The sequence below is a fragment of the Manis javanica genome, chromosome 17 (genome assembly GCF_040802235.1).
Source record: "Manis javanica isolate MJ-LG chromosome 17, MJ_LKY, whole genome shotgun sequence".
Lineage (NCBI taxonomy): Eukaryota > Metazoa > Chordata > Mammalia > Pholidota > Manidae > Manis > Manis javanica.
In genome coordinates, this window is record NC_133172.1 from 2,887,229 (window position 1) to 2,906,752 (window position 19,524).

The 19,524-nt window shown below is 50.6% G+C and overlaps 1 protein-coding gene across 1 annotated transcript; it reads right to left on the reverse strand.

Moving 5' to 3' along the window:
• Positions 1 to 660: 660 nt before the first annotated feature.
• LOC140847122 (zinc finger protein 541-like) lies at positions 661 to 19,277 on the reverse strand. The gene is given in 16 exon segments (XM_073226334.1): positions 661 to 1,615; positions 1,724 to 1,902; positions 2,064 to 2,207; positions 4,057 to 4,145; positions 4,701 to 4,776; positions 5,970 to 6,073; positions 6,448 to 6,590; positions 7,181 to 7,244; positions 12,250 to 12,574; positions 13,898 to 14,057; positions 14,322 to 14,380; positions 16,043 to 16,408; positions 16,411 to 16,637; positions 16,640 to 17,463; positions 18,171 to 18,414; positions 19,226 to 19,277. Coding segments are annotated over 16 exon segments (3,249 nt in total). The 3' UTR covers positions 661 to 1,422.
• Positions 19,278 to 19,524: the final 247 nt, after the last annotated feature.

The window sequence follows — 19,524 nt, forward strand, 5'->3', positions numbered from 1 at the left end:
GCTCGAACCATGGCCAAATCAAAATAAACAGTGCATTTTATGAATCACGAGCCTGAAGTTTCATTGATAATACCTGCCTTTAAATTCTTTTTTAGCTTTGCCTGGAAAATATTTCCCAGAGTCTACATGAAAAGTTTTTCCTCAGTATTCCTGATATCTGGTAGGGACACAGGATCATGGCAGGTATTGCCAAATATTCTGGTTAATACTAGCTGTCAGAACAATCTCTAAACCAAGCCAACCCTTCAGTGGCTCAAGTATGACAGTAGTTTATTTCTTGCTTATGTAATGTCCAAAACAAGTGTTGTTTTTATAGTCTTTTTAAAAAATTTAATTGGAATAAAATTGATATGCAGCATTATATTACTTTCAAACGTCCAACCCAGTGACCCAGTGATTACATATGTCACCAGATGCTTGCGACAGCAAGTGGAGTTCTCCATTAGCATCCAAGATGCTATAATATTATTGGTTATATTGTATATATTGCACTTCCTACTGCCAGGGATCAGGTTAGAAAGAGCGTGGGCCCCAGTCCTGACCAATGGACCCAGAGGCCTTCTTCTGGTGACCGTTACAAGCCTCCCTGCTCTTAAAAAGGGACACGAGGAAGGAGCGTGGAAGGTGCTCTTTCCTGTGCCCTCTGGTTTGGACCTCAGGGCAGGAGGGGCGGATCCTCATCCCCCTGCGATCCTCATGCTGAGCTGGCCGCTGCTGGGAGACCCTGACGTCACCCCGGACACACTGGAACCCCCGTCATGTCCTGACTGCTGGTCACTACACTGCCGACTCTTCTGTCCTTAGGGCCCAAAGCAGTAGCTAAAACCACCTCTTTGCTTATTTATTCCTGCTGCTCTCCTGCTCCTAAAATGTGAGCTCGCTGAGAGGAGCACCTGGGTCCCTCCTGTGTCACTGTGGGCCCGCTGCATGGACCGGGCGCGGACACACACTGCGGCAGGCACCTCAGGGCCGGCTCCCGGCTTGCACGAGGACGCGGCCCCTCCAGGGCGGAGACTCAGCTCACGCGTTTCTGGGGCGCTGGCGAGTGGCAGGAGCCCTAAAGCCTTTGCTGGCTCAACAGGCCAGAGAAGCCAGAAGACAGCTGCTTCAGAACAAAACTTAATAGGGTTCACAGATTGACATGGAAAAAAAAAATAACAATGAGCCAAGTCATCACAAGACTATGGTCTGAAGGCACAGGGCACACGTAAAGGGGCCGGGGCCTCTGGCACCAGCTGACGAGGATGCCACAGTGTCCGCTGATGGCGCTTCTCACGCAGGTCTGCAAGCTGGGCTGGTCAGTGGGGGGCAGGGGAGGTGGGGGTGGAGGCAGAGGGATGCCCTGGACTCCTCGGGGAGGCGGAAGGGAGAGGTGATGGGGCCCGAGGTCCTCATCCCAATGACGGGCTGCCTGACCCCGGCTCACGGCCCAAATCGCCCCTGCAAGGGGCCCATGTCAGCCCCCGTCCCTCCTTCCTCCTCCTTCTCCTCCTTCTCCTCCTCTTCCACCTTAAAGGCCTTCGCTGGCCTCTCCTCCCCGACAGTTGTTTCCACGGGGTCCTGAACTCGGTGCCGCTTCATGTGGGCGTAGTGAGTGCACATCTTGTCAAACACCCTGCAGAGTCAGCAGAGGACACGGGTCAGAGCAGGGGAAGCTGGGCTGAGGGCCCACGGGGACAGGGCAGGCTGTGCGGGTGCATCCGGGGACAGGGCTGGTGCCCACCTCTCACACTCCCCACAGGGAGCGCCTTGGCCCTGGACGCACCCCAGAGACTCAGGGGTCTGCTTGGGAGCAGCATTTGGGCTGGTGTTGGCCACAGATTGTCCCCTGCAGCTCTCCGTCTCCGTCTTCAACTCAGGGGTTGGATGGTGGTTGCGTCTCTTCTCAGGGCTGGAAGTGGCCTGCAGAAGGGGCAGAAATGTCATCAGGTGCCGACCTTCCACCCTTCTGAGGGAGATGCTTTCCCCTGTGGGGGCCCCTTCCCCACCCCGACTGGGTGGCCAGTCGCTGTCCAGACCAGCACTGAACTCCAGTGAGACCGCCCTGCCCCAGAATCCCCTACCTTTGTTTCTGTGGGGTCTGCCTCGGCCAGCTTCCTTTTGACGCTCTTTTTCAGTCCCGGGGCCCGAGAAGATGTAGTAAACCGGACCCTCTTTTTCCAGGTGTAGTAATATTCTACACACTGGGCCACCGACTTTGTCTGGACCTGGTGAAAGAAAACAGCAGCGGGCTTTGGGCACTGCCCCACACGCCCCCTCGCCGTGGGGCTGGGCACTTCCTGAAAGCTCTCCTGGAATGTCTCTCCCCTTGGGCTTGGCACGCCCCTGGGCTACAAGGAGCACAGAAGCACAGAGTCCTGCTGCTGATGACAGGCTCAGGGTGACGCCGCCGTAGCCAGCACCGTCCAAGCTCTGCACGCTCTATGAGCCCCAAGTCAGTCCCGGGAGGCCTTCCCTACAGGAAGGTGTACACGAGGGCTCCCTACACAGGCGCTCACTGTGACGCCAGGCCTCATGGCTATGCATTTACCAGCTGGGGCTCCCTGCAGCAGGCTGCCCTCAGCAGCAGAGACCACAAAGCCTTGGCAGCAGCCAGGCAGCGCCCTGCAGTGCAGAGGTAGGAGGCCCAGGAGAGGAGGAGGGGGTTTTGAGGGCACAGTCAGATCCTTGGGCATTCAGACCCCACCATGTGCTCTCCCCCCACTAAGAATGGACCCCATTAATAATAACTTCTGTAAAAGCAAAGCAGAACAGGAAAGTTTAATTGCTCTAGGAAGACAATTTCTCAGGAAAATGAAATTGGCCGTTTAAGATGTGGAGCTCACTTCAGAAAATACTTTTCTACATATAAATTTTTCAGCTCTGCATATCTTCAAACACTAGGAGCCAGAGTAGTAAATCCTCTGCCTAAGAAATATCACTACGTTAGAAAAAAAACAAAACTTGGACTTCTGCTTCCAAACAAGATGGAGCAGCAGGAGCTACATTGACCTTCCCTTTCAAAACAATGAGAAGAAACAGTCAAAATGTCCAGAAATCTGGGGGGCGCTCCCCTCGAGCATTCGGCAACGTGCTGACCAGCATGTGCGAATGAGATGGCCCAAAACTGGGTAAAGAAACGCCTGGAAGATGTAGATGAAAAGGCACTTTCTTGAAAAAGTTCAATGTACCCCTATGATGTGAGCCACTAATTCCTTTCCTAAGTATTTACCGCCCTCCCCGCCACCAACACTACTTGGTCACCTAGAGATTTGAATGTGAATGTTCACAGCAGGTTTATTTATAATTACAGATACCTGGATACCCCACAGATGTCCCTCAATAGGGGAATGAGTAAATGAACTGTGTTACATCCACACAATGGAATACTCCTCAGCAAGAAAAAGGGTCCACACAATAACATGGATGGACCTCAAAATAGTGATGCTGAGTGTAAGAAGCCACACAAGGTAGACAAGCAGTGCACATGCTGCAGGATTGATAGAAAACACTGGAAAATGCAAACTAACTTATAGTGACAGAAAGAAGATAAGGAGGTGATTAAGGACAGGGGTGATAAGAAAAAGGGATTTATCACAGGGGTAGGAGGAACCTTTTGGGAGTGATGAATGTGTTTCTTATCTTGATCATGGTGATGGTTTTGCAGGTATAAATATGTCAAAACATGAAATCTTACATTTTGGTTACGTGCAGTTTTTGTGCATATTAAGTTAAAAGAACAAAAAACATCAGCAGACATTAAGTGTAGTATGTTCACATCCTTTTCTAAATACATGTGTATATGCACGGGAGATCTGTATGGGCAAATGCCTGAGGTGCCCAATCAAAGTCAGAGGTCATCATTCAGAAGTAGGATGACGGCGATGGGTGCGGAGGGCTTTGAGCACGTGATGGCATTTCTGTACTGTCTGGAGGTGTTCACATCAATGGCTTTATAAACCACAAGCAGTTTACAGTGTGAACAGCATGTCACCCCAATAGGCCCTCCAGCTCTGGCTCGGCTCAGCGGTGTGAGACGAGGCCTTGTCTACACCAGCCCACCCACGTACACCTTACCATCTTGTGTATCAAGGAAAAGTTGTTCTTATGAGCCTGGAATGCCTTATTAAACAGCTCCTTCTCTGCGGGGGTCCAGACGGCTGAACCTATCGGAGAAACAGGAGAGAAAAGGACAGTTCTGCAGCCGCAGCCATGGCGGAAATGCAGCCTGCCCTTTTTAAAGCTGTCGTTACTGAGTACCAATTATGTGCCAAGAATTCTGTTTTATCTCATACAATCCTTTGGAAAACCCTAGCAGGTTGGGACCAATACTATCCCCACTTTACAGATGCAATAAGAAGGCTTCCATTGGTTAACAGACTTGCCAACGGGAGGCAGGGACTCCCAGTTCCTGACTCCCAGGCTGGGGTGCTCAGCCACTGCATCTGAGCCCGCCTTCACCTCTCCCTGGCCAGGGGATCCCTTTCCTGGCTGGGCACAGCCCCTGAGGGAACCACTGCACTGGAAGGGGGAAGGGAGGACCCAGCCAGGAGAAAGAGGCACCCACTGAGGTCCCCCCAGGAGGAAAGGCCCTTCTGGAAAGGCAGGACAAGGAGGGCCCCAAGAGCATGCCCAGGGGCACAAGCAGAGCCTGCTGTCTAGACTGACCGGCTCCCGAGTACTAGCCGGGCACACCCACTCCCGCAGCCTCGCTCCAGTACCTGCGTAGTGGTAGTCAGCCAGCGGGTGAGTCGGTGGCTTCTGTGGTCCGCTGAGTAGCAAGGTCTCTAGGGCCACCTGGAGCAGGAAGGAAAGCGGGCGTCTTTCTGAGGGAGGGCAGGTGAGGCGGAGGCCTGCCTTCCACCTTTCATTCATTTGAAAAGCACTGACAGGCCCCCCTAAAGCCTCCCTCGCTCCAGGGCTACTCAGCGCGTGGTGGGGCCGTGGACTGGCCACGGCCTGTGAGCTGCAGTGGACGTACCCGCTCCGTCACTACGCATACTGCTGAGTGCAGCTGGGGTTTTTCTCAGTAGGGTTTTCTCAACGAAGGAAGCAGTGGCGGATTTATACCGGCACCAGCTCCTTCCTTCGCCAATGACTGGCATTTGTAGGGGCCCTGCCTGTGCCACACCCCGTTGTATTTCCTTCATAGCACTAACCACAAACAATTTTTGAAAACAGATTACCCTTTGTCCTAAAATTAAAATGTAAGCCCCATGGAGCAGGATTTTGTCTCTCTCACCAGTGTAAACCCGATCGGGACAGGCCGTGGAACCTGCAGGGCCCAGCGCAGAATGAAAACGCAGGCCCCTTTTAGAAAATTCGTTAATTTCAAAAATGGTGGAGGCAGAGCGTTAGACCGAGGGGGGCCCCAAAGCCGGGCCTGCCCCAGGACCACAACACTCATGAGGGCCAACACACATGTGCTGGTTCCTCGGCTGAGCACCCACTCTGCGCCGCCCATTGCCTTGCAACCTGAGGAAAATCACAGTTGCCGACACTGACTCCTGGGGCCCTAACTCGGGTGACATGACTTCCCTCCCCACTACTCACAGTGGGACTTTTTATTTTCTAAACTACAGGATTGTGAAGCGGGTCCTTGGAGGAAGCAGATATTTTTGTTGCATCAGGGGTTTTCGTACGTGGGTTTTTAATCAAAAAGATAAAGCTCCATCGATAAACCAGATCAGTGCAGGACCTGAGTCAGTCTACTCGGCCCCACTCCCCCTGCCCCTGCGACCTCGGAGGAACCTGGTGCTCTGCTGCGGCCCCAGGTAAATGACTGACTAACTGGGCCCCATCTGCACACTTGCCCTACAACTGACAAGGAGATCAACCCCACAGCCACTGGGGAAAAGGATGGGTGGCCTTTTTCAGTTTTCATGAGCCGCAAAGCCTGCAGATGGCACGTTACATGCACCAGATTCACAGGCTCAGCACGGCAGGGGCATCCCAGGGACCCGCCAAGCCCACCCTTGCCTCCAGCTCACCGGGACTTCGCCCTGGGCCTCATGCAGGCAGTGCAGAGCGAGCTCCAGGTTGGTGCCCCCTCCTGGCATCGTGCTGGAGCAGGCCAAGTTGCAGAGCTCAGTCACTGTTGCCAGCAAACGTCCCCAGCAGAGCATGAAAGACGGGAGACACAGGGAGTCAGGGAATGCCGGGGAGGAGACGTCCCCAAAAGCAGAGAGGGGCTCCTTGTCCCTGTCTCCCTCACAGCTCCCTGAAAAGCAAGCCAAGGGAAGGACAAGGAGGAAGGGCAGAAGCGCTGCTCCTGGCACCTGCTCAGGATGGCCTGGCTGGTTACCGCATGAGGAGAATGGGGGGCGGGAGGAGAAGCCCTGGTCCCGCAGCCAGGTGCCGCACCCAGGGATACTGCTTCTTGGTCCCGGTGAGGCCTGGGTGGAGGATCTCCCTGGAGATGGGGGAAGGGGGATACCCTTGGGAATTCGGCCCCCATGTCTCAGCCACCTCTATCCTGTGTTTCTCGATTGGTCATCATGTCATCCGATGGCTTCCAGACCAGAGAGGCTCCATCTTCACCGGGCGCGGTCGTAGGGCGCTCCTGGAGCTCCGGGATCTCGGCCTGGAACTCGCTACCAATCCGGATGCATCTGAAATGAGGCCACACACGAGACATACACATGTGACTAAGATGGGAAATAAGACGGAGGTGTGTGACGTGCCCTGCTCTCCGGCCAGAGCCCTGCTCTGCGGAAACCCCTGTCATCTCCCAGATGCATCTGGGGAGTATTCGCCACCCCTGACAGACATGGACAAGTGTTCTAGATACTGTCCAGCTACACCCCCTTCCTCCAATTTTCTTTATCACCAGGTATCTCCCTCAGGTGCCCCTCTGTGGTTCCAGCACAGGGGAGGTGTATGCTGATGCCTGGCATGCTTCTACACCCATGGCCACATCCCTCTAGTCACATTCCATGGATACTCAAGCCTCACATGTGCCATCACCAATTCTACCTAGAACCCCAGGGTCCTGGGCATTTGTTCCGGTGGGCCCAACTATGGGATGCCCAGAAAGAAGGAATATTGGAGGACCTACCCCAAACACCCAGAGAAATCTACCACTTCTCTCCCAGAGAGTAGCTATCCCCCCTGGGAGGAAGGAGCTCTGGGGGAACACAAGGAGGGTAAAAATATCCCCATTTTGGAAAGACCCCCAGGTTCTAAGCCTGTTCCAACTCACGGTTCAGTGCTGAGCTCTGTGTCATCCTTGATCGCACAGATGCCAGAAGAGTTATTCACTTGATCTAGAAAACATGCAACACCAAGCTTCAGGAACACTGACTGGAAGTGATGCAGGGGCCCCTTCTGCCTGCCTTTTGTGGACCAGCTGAAAGTACGGGTTCCAAGCTCGCAAGGTCGGGAGCTCCCTCAGAACACTAATAGAACTACCATATGATCCAGGAACCCCACTTGTGGGTACTGACACAAGAGGACGGAAGTCAGGCTCTCAAAGAGACACCTGCACTCCCATGTGCACTGCAACGTGATTCGCAATAGCTAAGATGTGGAAACAACCAAGATGCCCATCAACATATGAATGGGTAAAGAATGGTGTGGTTTATACATACAATGGAACCCTACTTAGCATTTAAAAAATGAAATTTTGCAATATGCAACAACATGGATGAACCCCTTGAGAACATTAAATGAAATAAGCCAGTCAGAGAAAGAGAAATACTGCATGAATACACTTAACATGTAGTATCTAAAACAGTCAAATCCATATAACCAAATGGTGGAATGGTGGTGGCCAGGGTTAGCGTCACGGGAAATGGGGAGTTACTAACCAAGGAATATAAAGTCTCAGTTAAGCAAGATGAATAAACTGTGTATCAGAAGCTCTACTTGGAGGGCTCTACTCCAGGGAGGTGCAGCCAGGGACACAGGGGGTCCCTCTCCTCCCACCTCTCATGCCTAAAGAACTAAAGGAAGTTACAATGAAAAATGGTCATCAAAGAGAGAATACTATTAAGAGGGAGAAGTTGTTTTTGTTTTTAAAGAACCAAATGGAAATCTTGGAGTTAAGAACAATAACCAAAGTGTAGATTTGAGCTCGCAGAAGTAACCAGCAGCCAACTTAAAGCTAAATGCATGGAGATTATGGATTTTGGAGAACAGAGAGAAAAATAAATGATTGAAGGAAAATGAAGAGCCACAGAGAAATGTGGGGCACCAATAAGTACAGCAACACGTCCAATGGGAATACAAGGAGTGGAGAAAGGAACAGAAAAATATTTAAAGTATTTAATGGCAGAAAATGCCCAAAATGTGATGAAAAAACAATACATACATCCAAGAAACTCCATAAACTCCAAGTAGCATAAACACAAAGAACTCTCCATCTGGGCACATCATAGGCAAAATACTGAAAGCCAAAGATAAAGATCTTGAAAGCAAAAAGAGAAAAATAACGTGACATACATGCGCACTATAGTAAGATTAACAGCTGACTTCTCATCGGACATGATAGCAGTTGGAAGGCAGTGGGACAACATGATCTCATTGCTGGAAGTAAAAGCTCAACCAAGAATCTTATATCCAGCAAATTTCCTTTCAAAAATGAAGGTGGGAAAAGACATCCTTAGGTAAATAAAAATTGAGGAAACTTGTTGCCAGCAGACCTGTCTTACAAGGAACATTAAGGGGAGACAATTATTCACCATGAAAAGATATGAACTTCTGATATACACAACATGGGTGAAACCCTAAGCTTTCATGCTAACTGCAAGAAAACACAAAGAAACACACATTGTGTGATTCCCACTTATACGAAATGTCCAGAAGAGCCGAGCCTGGAGGACAGAAAATTCATTCGTGGTTACCTACGGCTGGGGACAGGGTCGGGATTGGGGGGAACAAGAGCGACTCATGAGCACAGGGCTTTCTTGGGACATGATGGAAATATCAGAAAGTTGATGATAGCAACGGTGGCACAGCTCTGTGAATATGCCAACCACCACTGTGTTGTGTATTTTAAAGGGATGAATTGTATGACATGTGAATTGCACCTCCACAATGAAAATAAATACTGCAGGAAGTTCTTCAGACTGAAAGAGAAAATGGCGTGAGATAGTAATCTGACTCCAAACAAACAAACAAAAAACACTGGTAAATGTACTTATATAGGTAATTATAAAAGTGAGTATAATTGCATATTTTTTCTCTTTTCTTAATTGACTTAAAAAGTAAATGCATAGAACACTACTGTTATAGGCCTGTAGTTTATATACATGTATATGACAACAACAGCACAACAAAGGGGAGATGCATTGGAGTAAAGAAATAACACTCCATACAGTACCTCAAATCCACAGGAATAAATGAAGAGATGAGAAATGGTAACTAAAAATGTTATATAACAAACTGTGTAAAGAATGCTTGCTTTCGTTTATTCTCTCAGTTTTGGTTCCATAATACAAATCCGTATAATGTAAGAATTAATGTATTGCTGGGTTTATACACCCACACACATACATATATTATGTAGATATATAAATAATAAAAGCAAAAGGGTTAGGAGAAATGGAGCTCTATAGGAGTAGCATTTCTGTATTTCACTGTAAGTTATTATACATCTGAACAGATTCTGATGACATTAAGATGTAATTTTACGTCATAGAGGAACCACTAAGAAAGGACTAAGAAAAACATGAAAAGCTAAAGGAATTAAAATGTTACAATAGAAAATGTTTAATACATAAGTAAGCCTGAATAGAGGAACAGAAGGAGGAAAAGGCGAGGGACATACAGAGAATGAAATGCATGATGGCAAATGTAAACCTCCCCATATCAGTGTAACATCAAATGACACTGGATTGAATAAACCAATCAAAATGCAGAGTTTGTCACATTAGATAAAAAATGTATGATCCCACTAATATTATCTATAGGAAACATGGTTTATTTAAAAAAACACAAGCAGTTTGAAAATACAAGGACAGAAAATATATCCCACGTAAACAGCCTTAAAAGAGGCAGAATGGTGCTGTTAGGCTACTTAGACTTTAAAACAGAAAAACCTAGAGATTATGATAAAACTATTGCAGTGATGATAAATAACATTGTAGTCATATCATGAGATAAAGAATCACACCATCCGGAAGTTATGACAATTACAAGCATATATGCACCTAAAAACAGAGTCCAAAAATACATGAAGCAGAAACTGACACAATTGAGTATGAAATACACAATTCAAAACAATAGTTGGAGATTTCAGCACTTGCAGTCGTGGACAGGACAACCACACGGGATAAAACAAGACACAGGAACATTTTTGGTGCGTTCCACCCAACAGCAGTAGAATATATTCTTCTCAAGTGCACATGGGACATTCTTCAGGACAGAACATATTCTAGCTCATAAAACATATCTCAGTAAACTTGAAAGGACCAACTTAATACAAAGCATGTTCTGTGACTATAGTAGAATTACATTAGAAATCAATAAAAGGAGACAATTTGGAAAATTCACAAATATGTGGGAATAAAACAACACACTCCTCAATAATCAGTGTATTTAAGAAGAAATCAAAAGAGAAATAAGGAAATATTTTGAGATAAAGGAAAGAAGAACATAACATACTAAAACTTATGGAATGTGGCTAATGCACTGCTCCAAGGGAACTTATAGCAGTAACTGTCCGTATTAAAAAAGAAGAAAAATCTAAAATCACTATGGTCAGTTGATTTCCACAAAGGTGCCACACCAGCTCAATGGGGGAAAGAATAATCTCTTTAACACGCGGTGCTGCAACAACTGATATCCCCATGCAAAAGAATGAATTTAGACTCCTACCTCACGTAATATAGAAAAGGGAACTTAACATTGATCCAAGACCTAAATGTAAGAGTTAAAATCATAAAGCTCTTAGAAGAAAAAGGAGGAAAAGTCAGCATAATTGCATATTTCTTCTCTTTTCTTAACTGACTTAAAGTGACTTTTGGTCAGGGAAAACCGTAGATACAACACCAAAAGCACAAGTGATAAAAAATAAAAACTCTTGTACCACAAATGCCATAAATAAAATGAAAATACAAGACATGATACAGGAGAGAATTCCCAAATCATATATGTAATAAGGGACTTGCATACAGAATATAAAGGGAGCTCTTACAACTTAGTAATACAAAGATAATAACTCGATTTTAAAAAGGGGCAAAGGATCTGAATAGTCATTTCTGACAAAATACACAAATGGACAATAAGCACATGGGAAGATATCAACATCATTAGCCATTGGAGAAATGCACATCAAAACCACAGTGAGATACCTTATGCCCACTAGGAGAGTTATAATTGAAAAAGCTAAGAATCGTTGATAAGGATGTGGAAAATTGGAACTTGCGTGCAATGTGCATGGAAATTTATTCCCATGGCTCAGCCATTTTGGGAAACAGTCTGGTAGTTCCTTCAACTGTTAAATATAGTTACCCGGTGAGCCAGCAATTCCACTCCTAGGCATAAACTCAAGACAAATGAAAACCTTTGTCCAACAAAAACTTGTATGTGAATGTTCATAACAGCATTATTCACAGTAATGAAAAGATGGAAACAGCCAAAATACCCATCAGCTATAAATGGATAAAATGTTGTGTATCCACACAACGGAATATTATTCAGCCATAAAAAAGGATTGAAGCACCGTATATGCTGTAACATGGATGAACTTTGAAAACATTATGCTAAATGAATAAACTAAACACCAAATGTCACATACTGTATGATTCCAATTACATGCAATGTCCAGAGTAGGTGCGTCCATGATGATTAGAGATGATCAGTGGTTGCCCAGGTCTGGGGAGACGGGGGCTGTGGGGGGGAGGGGTGACTGCTAATGGATACAGTGCTGCTTCTGGGGTGATGAAATTGCTCTAAAATTACATAGTGCGATGGATGCACAACTCTGAATTTACTAAACACACTGTATACTTTAAATGAGTGATTCATATGGTATGTGAATTATGTACCAATAAAGCTGCTAACAAAATTTTTCGAAAGGACAGGCAGAAGGGTGGTCAGGCTAAATGGCCTCTACATTTTCCTTCCGCCTGTAAAATTCTCAGCACCTAGAAGGCTGCTGGTTCCACATGGCCTGGGATACCTCTGAGCAGCCATGGGTCGCCCAGGCCAGACACAGCTGCAGGCCAGAGAGAACACCTGGACCAAATGCTGCACGTCGAGGTGGATCTGGCCCATCGCAGGCCTGCCGTGTGATGGTCAGAGGTGACGGGCCCCAGCCTCACTCACCAAGCTCAGTACTGATGAGTTTGTCAGGAACAGCCTGAGTGGACATGGAACAGAGAGTGCTGGAATCCAGCCCAGACCCCTCCCGGATGGGGCTGAGCACCGGGGATGGTGTATCGGGAGAGCGCGGGCACAGTCCCTGCAGGGAGTGGTCCACCAGGAGCACCGGAGACCGCAGGCAGCTCTGGTGGCCTTCTTCAGGTCGCAGCCCCCCAGAGGCAGAAGGGGCGGGAGGCAGAAACGATGCCTTGGGCTGCGGGCGCTTTCTCCGCTTTCTGGGCTGGCTGGTCTCCTCCCCATCTCTCTCCTCCTGGTGTCCGTCCTGTCCCTGGAGAAGAGAATTCAAAGCCACAGGGGGGTGACTTGGGGCCACATGTGCACAGCTCAGTCTTCAAGGGGGTGTGAGCACCGGCAAGGGCACTGCCCACAGAGCCAGAGGGAAACGTAACACCCAACACCCCTGTCCGAGCCGGGCTCAGCAAGGGAGCCGAGCGCGGCCACCACGCCCGAGCCAGACCCCAGATTCTCGGCCTGGATGGATGATGCCTGAAGCTTCCTCATGTGCCCACCCCCCAGGGAGAGGCCCAGATACAAAGGGTTTTGGAGATGTATGAGGCCAGCGTCAAGTTGGTACAGTGACTGGCACTTAGAGATGGGGCCGGAGATGGAGTGCAACAGTACGACAAAATGAAAAATGACCGCAGCTCCATGAGATGGACAAGCGGATCTGTGAACCCTGTCGCCCGCCTGGAGGGGGCTTCTCCAGGTGGGACCCTCCAGTCCAGGCTGCAATGGCTGATCCCGTGAACTTACATCTCTTACCCACCTCCACACAATCTCCCCTCTTTCTGCCAATCTTACTGCTCAGCATTCCCCAGGTCTCAGCTCTGACCCCCTCCTCCAGGAAGTCCTCCTTGACCTCCTCAGGCAGGGTCTCTGGTGTCCCCTCAGTCCCTCTGCTCCCCCTCCCAGCACAGCCCAGTCTGAGTCCTCACTGCCTAGCATGGGTTCTTCTACTCGCATGGACTGGGAGCCCCAAGAGGCCAGGCTGGGGCCATCCCTGTCACCACGGTGTCCTCAGTACTGCCCCCACAGGGCCGGCCCAGAAGGTGAATGAATGAATGAATGAATGTGCAAGCCAAGCTGTTCTAGAGAGATTTTTTACAGTGCGCTTGGTTTGGGCTCTGCCCATGGCTTCCACTGCCAGGTTGTGCAGGAAGCAGTGGGAAGAAAGTGGACCAACCAGCACCCAGCTTGGCTGTGCTCCCCAGGGGCTGGCTCACTGGGCCCAGAGGCATCCCCAGGGGAGCTGTGCTCATGCCGTCTGGGGGCTTCATGGCTCCTGGGGTCTCTGTGCCTCCACCTCCACCCTTAGCGCCTGACTCAGAGACTTGAAAATCTCTGTGCCTGACACCTAAACACAGGAAGAGATGGCAGAGTAAGAGTAACCGTAGGCAGGCGGCAGAGAGGCTGCTCCAGGCTCAAGCGCCGGCCTGCCCCCCAGAGCAGCGCAGCCTGACCCCTGGTCCCTGCCCAGGCTTCCCTGGGAGGGTGCCTCCATCCTGAGACCATGACACCCAGCCACTGACTCCCTCCCCCAAAGCCTGTGAGCGCCCTGCGAGCACAGAACCTACTGCGCGCGCCCGTTCACCTGCTGGTCCTGGTTCCCTCGAGGTGGCAGCCACTGGTCATTGGGAAAACACGTGTGGCTGGTCAGCCCCTCCTGTGTGTGAAACATCGGGCTGCAGTTCCTGCAGACACACGTGCTCCTTGGCTCTGCCCAGTCTGCAGGGCCTCCGTTTTGCTGGTTACTGTGGAGAGACACGGCAGGGGGAAGAACGGGGGAAGGGGACTCCACCCCTGGATTCTCTGTTTTCTTCTAAGTCTGATCCACTGACAACTCTCGATGAATCCCCAGAAATGGAGACGATACCCCCTTCCCTCATGGCCTGGGGGGCACCTCTTCAGGGCTGAAGCATCCAGAGCTCACTCGCCCAAGGCCAGCACATAAAAGCCCCCAGAGGACTCCCGAGGGGTAACCCCCAGGCCCGGCAGGGAGGGGCTTCTGAACTTACCATCCGCCTGCCGTGCTCTCCTCCTTCACTGGATCGGGGAGCTGGTAGGTATTTCCACCCTGAGGATGAAAACACATCTGAGCCAACATATCAAAAATGAGGCAGATGCAAGGACTAAAACTACAAAGTGCTGAGAAGACAACACAGGTGTGGCTCCGTGACCTTGGATTAGGCAGTGCTTTCTTGGATGACACAGAAAGAGAACAAACTGGACTTATCAAAACTTAAAACTTCCCTGCATCAAGGGACACCATCAAGAAAGTGAGAACCCACAGAATGGGAGAAAATCATTACACGTTACACATCTCATAAGGGCCTTGTATGTACAAAACAGAAAGAACTCTTACAGCTCAACACAAGTCAAATAATCCAGTTGAAAAATGGGCAAAGGATATGAACAGACACCAAATCGAAGACATATGAATGGCCGATAAGCACATGAGAAGATGCTCAGCACCAGCAGCCGTTAGAGCCTCGTGAGTCCGACCGTGATGGGGCAGCACCTCACACCCACTAGAACGGCCATGGTAAAAAAAAAAATTGGACAATAGCAAGTGCTGATGAGGCTGTGGAGAAACCGGAGCCCTCGTCCACTGAGGATGGGGATGTGAAAGGGCGCAACTGCTTCGGAAAAGCCTGGCAGCTTGTGAGATGGTTAAGCACAGAGCTACCCCATGAACTAATTACCCCACCCCTAGGTCATTCCCAAGAGAAATGAAAATGTATGTCCCCACAAAAACTTGTACGAATGCTCACAGAAGCACTATTCACAATGGCCAAGTGGAAACAACCCAAATGGCCACCAACTGATGAATAAATAAACAAAATGCGATGTATCCACACAATGGAGTATTATTCATACATAAAAAGGAGCAAAGCCTGGCATATGCTACAACATGAATGAACTTTGAAAACATTATGCTGAGTGGAAGAAGGCAGACATGAAAGGCCACAGGGTATGATTTCAATTATATGAAGTGTCCAGAGCAGGCAAATCCATAGAGACAGAGGTAGATTCATGGTGCCAGGGGCTGGAAGGCTATGGGGAGACCTGCGGGGACAACTAAGGGTGTGGGGTTAATTTCTGGGGTGATGAAAAATGTTGTGGAAAAAGTGGTAATGGTGCACAACCTTTGTTAGTATACTAAAAATCACCAGATGGTGTGATTTAAAATGGTCAATTAGATGGCATATGAATATTAAAGCTGTTTAAAGAAAAAGAGGATGCAGCTGTCAGGTGCTAGACCTGAGCACGTCGCAAAGAGAAGCGGCTGACCGCCTGGCGCCCAGGTCCTCGTGGCCACCACCTGGGCAGTAACCAGGCTAATGCTGCACAAGTGCTGACACATGTGGGCACCCCTGCCCCACAGCCTGAGATGGCATCTCATGCAGGAATAGTGAGGGGGAAGGAACTCTCCTTTTATATCCTCTGAAGAGTTTGAGGGGCAAACCCAGAAGGAAGAGAAGGGCAAGAGGAGGGCAAGCAGAGAAAACTCAGCGAGGAAAGGTGACACAGGGCGTCCCCGCGCCTCTGCAAAGCCTTCATCCTGGCTTTTGTGCAGGGAAGGTTGGTGGGGGGCCATGATGTCTCTGAACCTTCACTTCCCCGCTGTAAAACTGGGTCTGAGGTCTCAGGGGCACTAAATAAAATGTCTGGACACTCAGAAATTCGGAAACAAGTGATGAGTGAGTCTCTCATCTCACAGCATAAAGTCAGGTACCTGGATCCTGCTGGGTATCATCAGCTTGGACTTTGAGTCCTGCAGGGTGTCCACTGAAGGTCCGGCCGATGAGAAGGAGGCCATGGCCACCTGGCTGGGAGAGGCCTCACAGTGTGTGTCCATTTTCACCTTCTCCTTCTGGAAGTCCAAGAAACATTGGGCCCACATGTTGCCAGAGAACAGCCTGCGGCCTCTGCCCCGGGAGCAGGCCGGGCCCTTTGCACCTTTCATGGCCCCCAAGGCCAGGCCATTCTCCACCTGGGCCTGCTTCCCTGGGAGCTGGGCTCCGGCAGGATTGTCCCCACCCAGCTGGGTCTGCCGTGGGCCCCCTGTGGGGAGGATGTCCCCCAGGTCTAAGGGCCCTTTCGTGGATCTCAGCTCTCAGCTGCTTGGCCAGAGAGGGGATGTCTGGGTCCCCGGGGTTCCCATGGTGCAGGGGCCACTTTTGGTCCCCCCTTCGTGTCCCGTCGATTGCTGCCGGGCAAGGCCTCCCTGGGGAAGGCGGGCGTGGTTTTTCTCTTGTGGGGCGGGGATCCCTCTGGCTCTGGGTATGCAGGGCCAGGATGGAAGGAGTCAACTGTGGGTGCCAGGGGTGGGGCTGGTGTGGCCGCGGCCCCTGCAGTGGCTTCAGCGCAGCCTGCTTGCCCTCAGGCGCAGCATGCTGGGAGGAGGCCACAGCCACCTGGGAGCCAGAGATGAACACCTGGGACTTGGTGATCATCTGGAACACCTGCATCTGCCCTGGACTCACCAGACACTCCCGCGACTTCAGGAACAACTGCCCGGAGAGCGGCGTCATGTTGTCAGACGACAGCCCGCTCGGCTTCAGGGCCTCCTGGAGGCCGGGCTCCTCCACGTGCTGCCGGGAGCAGGTGTTGCTGTCAGAATCGCTCTTCTTGGAAGCCCTGGTGTCCCGTTCCTCGCTGGCATATCCAGGGCCATCTGAGGCCTCCCCAGGTGCCTTCAGGTCGGTGGGGGGGAGGGGCAGTGCATCCTCCAGCCTGCGGCCACCGCTGGGCGAGGGCTCCCCCGTCAGGGAGGTGCTGCTGGGCCTGGGCCCAGACTCAGAGCCCTCCTGAGGGGACACTGATGTTGGCTTCTGGATGGTAAACACATCGTTCCCTTCACTCGCGGGGCAGCCTGGCAGGTTCTGGAGCCACTGTAAGTTGTGGTTTGAAGGCTCAGCGCTGGCAGGCGCTGCCTGGCCTTGGATCAGAGGCAGGCCGGCTGGCAGGGTCCCACCCTCCTGCCCGCTCACCAGGGTGGGTGGTAGCTGGGGTGGCCGCTCCTTCACGATGCACAAGCCGTGCTGGATCTCGTAGTGCCGGCGTAGGGAGCGGTCATCACCACAGCTCATGCTGCAGCCCTGCTCCATGCACGCAAAGGGCTTGGTCTTCTGGTGGGTGAGCATGTGCCTCGTCCTGGAGTCACACATGAGAAGGGAGTCAGAGGTCACTGGGGCTCAGCCTCCCACTGCAGGGTCCCGAGCCTGACTCCCTCAACAGTGCTCCCAAGGGGCAGTGGAGCTCAGAACCACAGTTCAGAGCCTGTGCTCAGCCCCCAGCTACGGTCAAAGCATCTGGAAAGGGTGCCCCTCTCCCTCACCGTTAAGCAAACCCCTTATCTGAGAGAAAAATCAACAGAAGGCAGGCCAGAGTTCCCCAGAATGGGTTCCCAATGGGTCCTTAAGAAAGAGACGAGTTAATGTGCCGTTGCCCCATTCTAGACACAGGGATTTTGGAATCTCTCATGCCCTGTGGAGTCCCGGTACACGTTCCTCATATAAACACGGGCTGGTTCTCCTCAGGCATCTACCACTGTCTCCAAATATTTCTCTATAAAGTTAACCCGATTCCCTCCATGACAAAATTGCCTCGGGAGGTCCCGTCTGCAAATCAAGGCAATGATTTTCTCATTAGTGTGACTTTGGGAGCTTGCGAGCGTGACCTGTTCAGGGCAGTGGCAGACCTGTCCCCAGACACGGAGTCCTCGTCTAAGCACGGGTCACAGGGACCCAACACCCACAGGGTGTGTCGGGCTCATCTGGGAGGTGAGGAGAATGACCTAGGAACATGCCCCCTCCTCCCCAGCCCCCTGCACAGATGTTGGTGACCAGACTCCTACATACAGGTGGTCCTTGCGCTTAAAGGCCTTGCTGCAGACTCCGCAAACGTGTTTCCGTTCCTGGCTGTGCGTCAGGTAGTGCTTGCTCCGGGAGCTGGCGCGGCTGAACACCTTCCCGCAGAGGCTACATTCCAGAAGCAGCTTCTGAGGCGAAGTGTGATGCTGCTCTTCTTCCCCTGCGCTCCCGGAGGTGGCCCTGCCTCCTTCGTCACCATCTCTAGGCACCTGAAGCATGGCCAGCCTCAGGTCTAAACAAACAGAAGGAGAAAGCCCACGTTAGAGACACCTGGGGACATGGAAGAGCTCGGCTAAAGCGCTCCCCGACTCTTAGAACCGCAGTAGACGCGGGAAGAGAGGCCCGGGAACCCTTTCTCCATCTCCAGTACCTCAATTCACAGAGAAAACAAGACGTAGACCGGGGAGTGGGGAGAGAAGGGACCCTCGTCTGGCCACGCTGCAGGACAGTGCTCAGTCAGTGGCCCAACTGTGGTCAGTTGTGGCCTGGAAGGATTCTAAGGACCAGGTTGCCGTGGCTGCAGGGGCCTTATGACATCATGGCTCTCTCACAAGGGCGATCCAGAAATACATCATCCAAAACTTACAGAAGTATAAATCCTTTCTCCCAGCCACTTTTACCTTTGGGTTTTTAAAGGAAATAATGTACACTTATATGAGGAGTTAACTGCAGGGGAATTACCCGCAGCATTGCCTTTCCTGTTAGAAGCAGCCTGCTACCTGATCAGAGAGCATGTAGGTGACACCGTTATGGTTTAAATGGTGTAGGACATAAGCATTTAAGGTAAAACTGTGGAAAACTATCTGATGACATGAAAGGACATTCATGCCTTAATACTGAGAAAAGAGCAGCCTGTTACAAAACAAAATTATCCTAGTCTTTAAAAAAGAAAAATAAATGTTAACAGAGAACAGAGAGAATTGAATAGACTGATAGGGTTATGAGCCAATTTCATTTTCTTCTTCTTTGGTACTGGACTTTGTCTCCATGCTTTCTGTGTCCCTTGGTAAAGTGAGAAAAGGTATTTTAACAAGTGATGTCACCTGAGGACCAGACTGGGGGTGTGCAGGTGGCAGAGCGGACGTCTTCAAACATCCCGAGGGCCAGCTTGGGAAGGATGGAGCAGATTGCTTCTGTCTCGCAGAGGAATGGGTCCCTGCAGAAGCTCCCATCTGGGACAGAGACAGCTTGGGGACCAGGAAGCACGGGAACCTGACCTCAAATCTCCAAAACCTGAGGCCCTGGGTGCCAGGACTCTGGAGGCTCCCTGCTGGGCTCACAGACACTCAGCAACTCTCCCCGGTGTGCGTGAATCATGGAGATTTTTCTACCCCTCAGATTG